The 11,283-nt window shown below is 37.5% G+C and overlaps 1 protein-coding gene across 3 annotated transcripts in view; it reads right to left on the bottom strand.

Moving 5' to 3' along the window:
• Positions 1 to 335: 335 nt before the first annotated feature.
• Positions 336 to 11,283, bottom strand: part of LOC137403842 (calcyphosin-2-like) — a 59,466-nt gene continuing 48,518 nt past the window's right edge. The window contains exons 13-16 of one of the 3 annotated variants that reach the window (XM_068089910.1): positions 10,293 to 10,412; positions 2,413 to 2,509; positions 1,642 to 1,746; positions 336 to 1,070 (exon numbers count right to left, since the gene is read on the bottom strand). In XM_068089910.1, the coding sequence (XP_067946011.1) occupies positions 1,003 to 1,070; positions 1,642 to 1,746; positions 2,413 to 2,509; positions 10,293 to 10,412 (390 nt within the window). In that variant the 3' untranslated portion in view covers positions 336 to 1,002. The remainder of the gene's footprint in view (positions 1,071 to 1,641; positions 1,747 to 2,412; positions 2,510 to 10,292; positions 10,413 to 11,283) is intronic. The other 2 variants (XR_010979624.1, XM_068089911.1) reach the window with 2 other exon arrangements.

Below are 11,283 nucleotides of genomic sequence, written 5' to 3'. Positions count from 1 at the left end.
CATTGTGGTCGAGTAAACCCAAAGTATTTGAGACTTCAATCAAACGCCGTGAATTATGCCTGCAACTAGAATGCTTTCATACATAGCAGTATTAAGGAGAACAAGGCAGAGGCAGGACAGGGCAATGCATATCCCATAACAACATGCGGTACTTCACAAAGTTTCAACCATATGAGAATTCTTAAAAACAACTCCAGCTGATAGATATCACCCTTTATGCAGCGGAGAGACTGACCACATGACAAGCAAACTGGCTAGTATGCCCTCTTATGTGTTCACCTCTAGACCAGCTGTAAAACATGAATGATAAAGAGTTTGTTTGATAAGCAAGAAGGTCACACTGAAGATGGAATTTTATTATTGAAGAATAAAAACAGAACTTAAGAATGAGCATGAGAGTTTGTGACAATATTTAGTGAAGATGGACGGTAGAAACAGAGCAAAAAGATTTACCGAGCTAATACAATAAAAATTATGTGAACTCCACAAAAATAACAAAATCAATAGTACAAACAGGGCAGCGCCATTAATGTACACAGCAATTAAATGCTCCTGAAATGATATAAGCTATCAAAAGGCAACCGAACTTACTTTCAGAATGAAGAAAAGCTTACTTGAAAATATTGAAAGCTAAAAAGAAATGTGAAAATGCTGATGATCGGACGGTATTGAAATATTTCTTATAATCCGTAAAGCTTTCCATAAATGAATTGAACTGATACAATTATGATATTGTGGCAGATAACGCTGCGGTAACGCCATCCCTATCACCAGTATCATGATAATTCTATTAACCCAAGACAAACAGTTACCATCTCAACCATTGGACGACCTCTAATCTCCATAACCAAGCCCGACTCCATGAGGCTATTTTATCATCTTCTTATCGTCAATGTCGGTAACACACCGATGGTCTGCAGAGTCCTCCAGGAAACTGGCCGTATTAGTTCTTTCTAGTTCCAATATTAGTGACATCAGACTGAGAGAATATTAGCGTTCTTATTAAAGTCCCCAGCAGTTCTTCAAGATGTTAATAAATTCGTCATCTGACTCTATTCCAATTGACAGACCTAAAATTGATAGGAAAATATGGATTATAATCAGGACTCGACGACTCGGAGGATAGCCACCGTGTATGAGCCAATGCAACGACGATAGGCCGATTGTATAGAATAGATGCATCCCCCCCCGTCGTGTGAGTCAGTGATAAGAAACTATACAACAGGCTGTAATGAAACAACATAGACAAACCCTGTACCCTTACGCTTAAGTTATTTCTACTATTTAATTAACATTATAATTGTGCTGGTAGTTTTTTAAAGCCAACAGCCTGTCATAAATATTGATATAGCAGATAATCAAATATTTATTCTAGAGTTAGACATTGTCGTTTCCAAATTCCGACATTCTCGAGAGAAATTATGATCATATATTCTTGATTTCTCTTAAAGGCTGAACTAAATGCACTACTTGTAATGGCCTGAACAAGTACCTCTTCACCAGATGGTTATCTCACGAATAAGCATTCAATCATAATAAGGCAGAAAGGAAAGACGAAGCGAATAGAGCGGGCCCAAGGAAACAAAGAGTGACGAGGAGTGACGAGGTGAACGAAGATGATGCGCTAAAGGAATGCCTTACCTTCATAATACTCCTCGAATTCTAGGTAGCTAATCTGCTCGAGGGTGACACAGTGCGACCATGAGGCGAGGAACTGCTCAGTTAATCCTATTTCACTAAGCTGACCTGCAGAGAAAGAGTTATTGTCTGAAAAACCTACAAGTTCATGATATCCACTTATTTGAAAGACAATAAAACAGCTTACTCTACTTTGAAGCAGTAAAAGATAAATCATAAAAAGAACACTTGAATGCATGTGGCAACCGAGTTTACTTTCAAGTACTATCATTGAACTTGGTATACATTCTGGCTAACAGTTCAGCAGATATCTGGAGATCACTTTCAAATTTGTCTGACATAAAATTTGTTACCTTTAGTTTTTGTGTATTTTACTACCTTTTGCAACAAAGAATTTACGTGCAACTTTATACAATGCGAAAGTAGTGTTATGAGCTCACCACCAAAAACAAGAAGCGAATCACAAAGCTTGCAACCAAGAGGCGTGAATCTTACTACTGGGTCACCTATGCATATTCGTAAAGACGAATTTACCTCTTTACAGATGCTTTCACATAATACTGACACACGGGTTAAATTAACTATGTGTTTAACAAAAACAGTAAGGACAGCCCCTAGGATGAGAAAACCGTGAAGCTTTGACCGATAGCAGTTTTATTTTGACACCATGATCCTCCGCAAAGACATCTGTGTAACAATTTGCATTCAATTTACATAAATACCAAAGACAGACAGAAAAATTTAAGAAAAATGTTGTTAAGAGCCTGGGCTAACCTGACTTAACCCATGGATGTTTAGCAGCATTGAAGAACTTTCTCATTGAAGGAAAGCTGACAACTCCTGCGCGCTGTGGATCCATCTTTTGGAATGCCTAGACAATCAAATACAAACAAAAACATTCACTTTAAATTCTAACCAAAAACTGGCTTGAGGAACAGCAAAGCTCTAAAGAGAGGAAAGGGCAGTGGTGGAGCACGGTCGGTCGGTGGCTGCAAAGTAAGCTGTTATTAGGGCTATGAAACTGTTATTAAGGCTCGGAGAGCTAAGCCAATGAGGCGTTAAGTACTCAAAGAACCAAAAGGTGTCAAGATTCGCAAAACAAGGTGGAGGCAGTGTCTTTCTTCATCTCAAACTGACCAGCAGTGCATTCACCCGCGCAAGCATGGCTCAATGTACTAAGCGAGATTTTCCGTGGTCTTTTTAAAGTGATGACAGCGCATACCTTCGCCTGCAGTTCTTGACCAAATGAAGCCTTCCAATATAATGATAGAAACCTGAGTACTATTACTCTAATGAGTAATGTAATTGAAGCAGAAAATACCAGAGTGTAAGTGTCTAGTGGTGTACTTACACATGAGAGCTATATGATGTTATGAGAGATTAATTAGCGCGGCCAGTCTCTCATGCTGCTCTCCCTTTGAAGAAACAAGTTTATAGCCTATTGCCACAAAACGATAGGTCACACCTTTTTTTAACCACCACAACTAAGCGTCTAAAGGTCCGGCCTCACAACGAATTATTCTTTCAATCTGACTTAATTCACGAATTTCACAGAATTCACAGATTTATTCGGCAGAATATCGCAGAATCGTTTGAGCTGTGCATGCACACCGAATTCGTCTAACGAAACGCTTTTAATTGGCTAACCAATTTTTTAAGCGAGCACGATTCTAGTAGCTTTGATAAGTGGTATAGTCCAAGACACGTACGACGACACACAATAAAGTTATCACTTGATACATTGACTCGATAGATACGATGCAACTACCTATATGCGCCATTGTTGGTTCTCTCTCGTTGGTTCACCATAGCAGGAACTTCTCATCGTGTATTCAGTATTTTCTTTTAGATGTTTTAGAAGCTATAAATTGTTTCTTTTTCAATAATAATAATTTCTTTTTATGCAGCAAAAGCTCTGTCGCAAAAACAGTCGCTATCTCTAGCGCATATAGGCAGTTGCATCGAATGTATCAAGTCATATCGCGGTGATACTTTTATTGTGTGTCGTCGTACGTGTCTTGGATTATACCACTTGTCCACGCTACTAGAATCGTGCTCGCTAAAAAAATTGGTTAGCCAATTAAAGGCGTTTCGTTGACGAATTCAGTGTGCATGCACAGCTCAGACGATTCTGTGATATTTGGCTGAATAAATCTGTGAATTCTGTGAAATTCGTGAATTCGGTCAGATTGAACGAATAATTCGTTACGTGTGGTCTGACCTTAACTCTAAGCTAAGCGTCTAACTCTGTACAATCTGTTCAATGAACAGAAAAAGCTAAAAACTACAATTCATTTCGAGACACCCTAACATATTACAAACCGTAAACTAATAGAATTTAGGATCACTGATGGCTTGAAGGTATAAAAACCAATTTCATTGTTATCAGAAATTTATTCCTGCTGCAGAGAAGTGCTTGTTACAGTATATACTTGCGTATAAGCTGACACCAACTATCTGTCTGAACACTTGAAACTACGTATAAACTCGCAAATGAGGGAATCTTGTCAAATAATTTATTAATGAAATGTTATTACAAGGTCAAGGTTACACAATGGTAAGCTATGTTCTCATCATGGTAATGTTGCTCAGCCGTGTTTAATGTTTGAAGTTTTAACGAAGCTAGCGTATGATAATTAGTTTAATTATTCTAGGGGTCACTAGGGGTCAATTATTCTAGGGGTCACTAGGGGTCACTACTACTACGACAAAAAACTGCAGGTAAAAATTCCAGGTGCTGGTGTGAACATAAAATCAGTACCGTGAATGACCGACCAATCACAGCCTTTTGTTATCAGGTGACTAAAATGACTAACAAAAATGGCTAGACAACGCACCACACGCTTAAATAGAAGTATTTATGTTATATTTTATTCAAAATACACCGACAATTAATACAGTGAAACTCGGATAACTCAACCTTTAAGGGACCGAGCAAAAGTGTTCGAATTATCAGAGTGTTCAAGTTATCAGAGCACTGTCACAAGTCCATGTATTCACTTATTTATTAGTAGATACATGAACATATACAAACTATAATATAAATCAAAAGCACAAATGGCTTGTTTCAAATTAAATGCTTCTAATGTAAAGTTTAAAACGTTTTTATCAAAAAGTATAGAGATTTTTCTATCACTTGAGATTGGTTTATTGTTTGAGGTGATGTTATTGCCAGGACGTTTTTTAGATTGACATTGGCAAAACTTGATCGTTGCTGAAATGCTCAAAGAAAAGACATCTTTTTCTTTTGAGCGTTTTACCCACGATCAATTTTGCCGATCTTTCTTGAAGTTTATGGAAAGATTACCTTACTTTACCTGGGATTCGTTAAGAGCAACACTCCGAGGCAGTTCAATTAAAATTTTTACGAGGTTTAACAGTACATTGTATATCACTCACGCTTTTTGAATGGATACTTATTGAATGTACACACGTATTCTGTGTTTAGGTCAAACGATGAATAGTTTTTTTAGCTAAGAAAACGTATACGTTTAATAAAAACAAATTTTAAGACGTTTTAAACATTGAACATTCCGACGTTGATTCAACACGGAATCAACTTCGGAAAAATATTCGTCACGGGCTAGCCGGGTCACGCACTCAAGGATTTTCGCCACGCACATACAAAACAACATGCGATTTTTGTTTTGTATGTGCGTGGCGAAAATCCTTGCGCCCGTGGCCGGGCCAGTCCGCGCTATTCATCGTATAGCAGTATAAATCAAATTTCACTAAACCTTTAGAACAGTCGTTGACAAAAATATTTTGCCGATGGAGGTAATAACGACGCTTATGAATTACAAAAAGTTGAGGTTTACCTCTATGGCTTGGAATAAAGTGATTTTCTAAAGCGATAGCAACCGTTTCGGTAGGCGTTGGGCAAAAAACAGTTCGTTATAACAGTGTTGAATTCGAGTTATATAGAGCCATTTATCATTGCGTGGGAACGGACCAAGCAAATCCAGTCGAGTTAACCATGTGTTCGCTATATCCGAGGGCGAGTTATCCATGTTTCACTGTATTAATTTTGAGTCATAAAAGATCAGAAATTAATTTAATCTCTTAAATCACTTAAAAGCACTCTTAATTCAGAAGTCTGGAAGTATGACAAAAGTCTGGAAGTATGACAGAAGTCTGGAAGTATGACAGAAGTCTGGAAGTATGACAGAAGTCTGGAAGTATGACAGAAGTCTGGAAGTATGACAGAAGTCTGGAAGTATGACAGAAGTCTGGAAGTATGACAGAAGTCTGGAAGTATGACTGAAGTCTAGAAGTATGACAGAAGTCTGGAAGTATGACAGAAGTCTGGAAGTATGACAGAAGTCTAGAAGTATGACAGAAGTCTGGAAGTATGACAGAAGTCTGGAAGTATGACAGAAGTCTGGAAGTATGACAGAAGTCTGGAAGTATGACAGAACAGCTGAATGATGATAATGAGGATCTGAAAGGTTGAAGTGTGTCATTTGGTGTGCGTGTGTCATTTAGTGTGTGTGTCATTTGGTGTGTGTGTGTCATTTGGTGTGTGTGTGTCATTTGGTGTGTGTGTCATTTGGTGTGTGTGTCATTTGGTGCGTGTGTCATTTGGTGTGTGTGTCATTTGGTGCGTGTGTTATTTGGTGCGTGTGTCATTTGGTGCGTGTGTCATTTGGTGCGTGTGTTATTTGGTGTGCGTGTGTCATTTGGTGTGTGTGTCATTTGGTGTGTGTGTCATTTGGTGTGTGTGTCATTTGGTGTGTGTATGTCATTTGGTGTGTGTGTTATTTGGTGTGTGTGTTATTTGGTGTGTGTGTCATTTGGTGTGTGTGTTATTTGGTGTGTGTGTGTGTCATTTTGTGTGTGTGTTATTTGGTGTGTGTGTTATTTGGTGTGTGTGTGTGTCATTTGGTGTGTGTGTCATTTGGTGTGTGTGTGTCATTTGGTGTGTGTGTGTCATTTGGTGTGTGTGTCATTTGGTGTGTGTGTTTCATTTGGTGTGTGTGTCATTTGGGGTGCGTGTGTCATTTGGGGTGCGTGTGTCATTTGGGGTGCGTGTGTCATTTGGTGTGCGTGTGTCATTTGGTGTGCGCGTGTCATTTGGTGTGCGCGTGTCATTTGGTGTGTGTGTCATTTGGTGTGTTTGTCATTTGGTGTGCGTGTGTCATTTGGTGTGTGTGTCATTTGGTGTGTGTGTCATTTGGTGTGTGTGTCATTTGGTGTGTGTGTCATTTGGTGTGTGTGTGTGTCATTTGGTGTGTGTGTGTCATTTGGTGTGTGTGTTATTTGGTGTGTGTGTCATTTGGTGTGTGTGTCATTTGGTGTGTGTATCTATGTAGTGTGCGCCTGCGTGTGTGGTCTAATTCGTGTGTTCACAATTCTACCTCGTACAAATCTACCTCGTACAAATCTACCTCGTACAAATCTACCTTATACAAATCTACCTCGTACAAATCTACCTCGTACAAATCTACCTTATACAAATCTACCTTGTTCAAATCTACCTTATACAAATCTTATACAAATCTACATCATACAAATCTACCTTATACAAATCTACCTCGTGCAAATCTACCTTATACAAATCTACCTTGTACAAATCTACCTTATAAAAATTTACCTCGAACAAATCTACCTCGTACAAATCTACCTCGTATAAATCTACCGTATACAAATCTACCTCGTACAAATCTACCTTATACAACTCTACCTTATACAAATCTACCTTATAAAAATTTACCTCGAACAAATCTATCTCGTACAAATCTACCTCGTATAAATCTACCGTATACAAATCTACCTCGTACAAATCTACCTTATACAACTCTACCCTATACAAATGTATAACATAAAACTGTAACTTAGCCTCTATCATAATAATTTTAATCTAAACCAGTTGACTGATACATGTAGATAAATTCAAATTATTTTTACCTAATTTCAACGACTGAGAGGCAGCCTTATAATATTCTAACGATAATGAGAAGACAACACTGGAATTATTGACTATTTTTCCATGATTATAATAGTTTTGTGCCAACTTGTTTACACAAAAACAAATTTTGCCATTTATTAACAAAAATCTCTTATTCTTGACTACAGCCAACTTTCTTTTATGACTAGAAAAGCGTCTTTCACTTCAGGGCTAATCAGCTTCACATTAAAACATTTAGAGATTGATGTAGTTAATTTCTGCAGAAACGCTAAATCCTGCCCTCTAGCAAGAGATTTACCGAAAAACATGTGCCAGCTCAGAACACAGCCGGCGGAATTAAATTCATTGTTTGATACTTTTTCTCAAAAACTTATATCATCGGCCTTTATACGTAACTTCCACTAAAAACTATGTCATTTGATTATCCAAGCGTTGAATGTTTATTATCTTTTACCTTTTCAAACGTTACATCAGCTCTCTTTTATTCATCACTCTATGACTTCTAGACATCACTCTATGACTTCTAGACATCACTCTATGACTTCTAGACATCACTCTATGACTTCTAGACATCACTCTATGACTTCTAGACATCACTCTATGACTTCTAGACATCACTCTATGACTTCTAGATGCCACTTTATGACTTCTAGATGTCACTCTATGACTTCTAGACATCACTCTATGACTTCTAGACATCACTCTATGACTTCTAGACATCACTCTATGACTTCTATACATCACTCTATGACTTCTAGACATCACTCTATGACTTCTAGACATCACTCTATGACTTCTAGACATCACTCTATGACTTCTAGACGCCACTTTATGACTTCTAGACGCCACTTTATGACTTCTAGATGTCACTCTATGACTTCTAGACATCACTCTATGACTTCTAGACATCACTCTATGACTTTTAGACATCACTCTATGAATTTTACACTGATTTTAGCATACTCTAGAATACATTTCCAGACACGAGCGTTTTGCTTGTAAGTTTGTGAATTATAAATGCCCCATGGTATACACCAAATCAATGTTTGTACTAAAAACCTTGTAATTTCTTATAGCAAATATATTTTACAAAACACGTCGCCGTGGATTTAATCTACTATTTACTGTTGAATATAAAATTGGTGTCTGAAAGTCTCCAGCGCTGGACTCGTCAGTCCAAGCAATAACACAAACTAGACAAATATGAACCCTTTTTGAACAAACAAAGTGGCAAAACCAAAGGTTTGGTGCCAGATGTTAAAACCTGGCGGAGTAGTGGCCATAAAATCTCACCACACACATGGTAACACAACAAAATTGGAGGAACATGCAAACAACCTCAAAGTCGTCCTTTTGCGCATCAAGGGGCTTTGATGGCAAATATCTTTGATGACACGCAAATAACATCCATTTATCACTTTAAATCTTCAAATTCCAGTTAAACCTTTTCAGCGTGTAATATATCAAGTAGATGGTTACCTCTGAGATCAGGTCGCAAACAGGAAAATAACACTACCACTTTGGTTTAAGGCTCTCCTTCTCTCCTTAGATGAGCAGACAGGAACCTCAAAAAGACACGTGTCTATAGAGTCAAACTAAAGTGTTTTTACAGACCCCCTTCAAGTGTTGAAGTTCACCGTCTAAGTTCATTGTCAAAGTCTAACTGGGACCGCAATACAGACATTTTGGAGAACCATGTGCCACCAGGTTACGCTAAACATCTGTTGACAGCACCAAAATTTGCACTGTGGTGAAAAGAGATTTTATGCCATGATTATGCAATGTACATGGGAAGGCTGACAAATAAACAGACAAGGGAAAGAAATCCTCTCAACTTGTTTGCAAAATTATATCAGTCATAAACCACACCTTACGAAGCAAGCCCCTTGTTGATTCTCATAAACTGCTAGTAGTTAATAGTGCTAGTACACAAGACACTCTTATATTACAAGTTTAAACATACTACTTTCTGTTTCACTTGTACATCAAGTATCTGTAGTTATCTGTAGTGGTGTACCTTTAACATTTCTCTCTGGTTAGCTTAACAACTTGAGACAGCACCCTAACTGTTGCCCTGCGGTAGACTTGGTCATTGACCACCTTTAACATTTGAGCCTTTATTGAATTATCGAATTGGCAGCCTTTTAATCAGTTTTAATGACCTTTGACTTCCAAAAATTGCATTTATACTAGAAGATGAAATTCTTATAAACTGGATTGTTTGCAGAGGCGAGGTTTATTTCTCATTAAAATATAAACCTTGATTTCATGCTTTCATCGAAAGGATATAATTCTCAGACATTGTAAGACTACACTTTGGTGAGCCTATCATGTTTATTATATCTGCAGACAATTTTTACAGTTGTTGCAGTTTTTTGAGTGACATGGGACTGACAAGTCATTTCTATACAAAGTTATGTTAAAATTATCACTATCAAACCATGTGTGATCTACTGCTATATATAAAGAGATCTTTGCAAGTTGTTTTTTGTTGAAAACTATATAAAAAACTTATAAACTTTTGAATATGGGGACATTCTGATGATAAGGTAATAAACCAATAATGAAACGTATTAAATTAGTCACGGAAAACAATACGAAACAGTCAGCAGTCAGTCAGCAGTCAGTCAGTAGTCAGCTCACCTTGCAGAAGTTTTAAAACCTAAATAATTACTTGAAACCGTAAATTGTAAGTGTGATCTATTCTATGCAAAGCTATTTAATGGAATCGGTGATAGTCACTCACTTTTCTAACAAAAGCTTTCCGAAACTCACTCATTTCTCCGAGAAAGCTTCGAAGGAATTCGCCATAGTCTAAGAGACCATCGTTATTTCTGTCTATGACAGACCACATCCTCTCAAATTCCTGAAGAAGACTGAACTAAATTAGAAGCTGAAAAACAAACAGCGAAACAAAATATTTTGCCGGCATATGTATAAGAAATATAGAGGCAAAATATAGAGCCGGCATATGCTTGCTATCGCATCGCTCACGCTCTCAAGGGGTGGGAAGGAATAGAGGGGAGGGTGGTGTCACTCAGTATGTGATAAAAAATATGTTTTTAGCATGCTCATCTACAGTAGTAGTCCTCGTGGCCATCTGATGAGAAAAAGAATAGACGCATCACTAAGAGGCCGATCGATCCGTGTGAGAAATAGAAGGACGCTCCTTAGTTTGTAAACAAGTTTTTCAATAACAGCAGCCAGTTTTCATTTGTAAGTAAAATCGAAAAACGAGATTCAGATTTCAGCAAAAATACGGTCATTATGTTAGTTCCGAAAAAAAGCTAAAAGATATTGACAAAAATTTCTACAATTTATAATAGGAACAACCCTTCCCCTTATATTCTTCACACAGCCTACTTAAAATTTAACAGTGGTCCGCCAGTTGTATGATTTCTTTAAATATAATTGTTATATAATTGTAATATAATTGTACAAAAGGTTTATTCAATCATGTAAAATCCCATTTCATCTGCATAAGATATGCGTTAAAAATACTTTTGCTAAAATCTAAAGTGTTCGTAATAATAACACTTTCATAAAAAATTGCTGCCAAAGAAAAAGATCAAAAGTCTGACACAATAGGTCAAACTTCTTTCCACATCTATGACTTTGACTGTCAAGTCATCCACGACATAAGGAGGTAAGTCAGAGTCAGCTAACTACAGACGACGAAAGACCAACTTGTGGATATAATAAACTTGTGGAGAAGCCGATAACCTAGCTTATGAGCG

This window comes from Watersipora subatra, chromosome 9 (assembly GCF_963576615.1).
Source record: "Watersipora subatra chromosome 9, tzWatSuba1.1, whole genome shotgun sequence".
NCBI classification, from domain to species: Eukaryota; Metazoa; Bryozoa; class Gymnolaemata; order Cheilostomatida; family Watersiporidae; genus Watersipora; species Watersipora subatra.
This window is presented reverse-complemented; position numbering and strand designations above follow the sequence as displayed.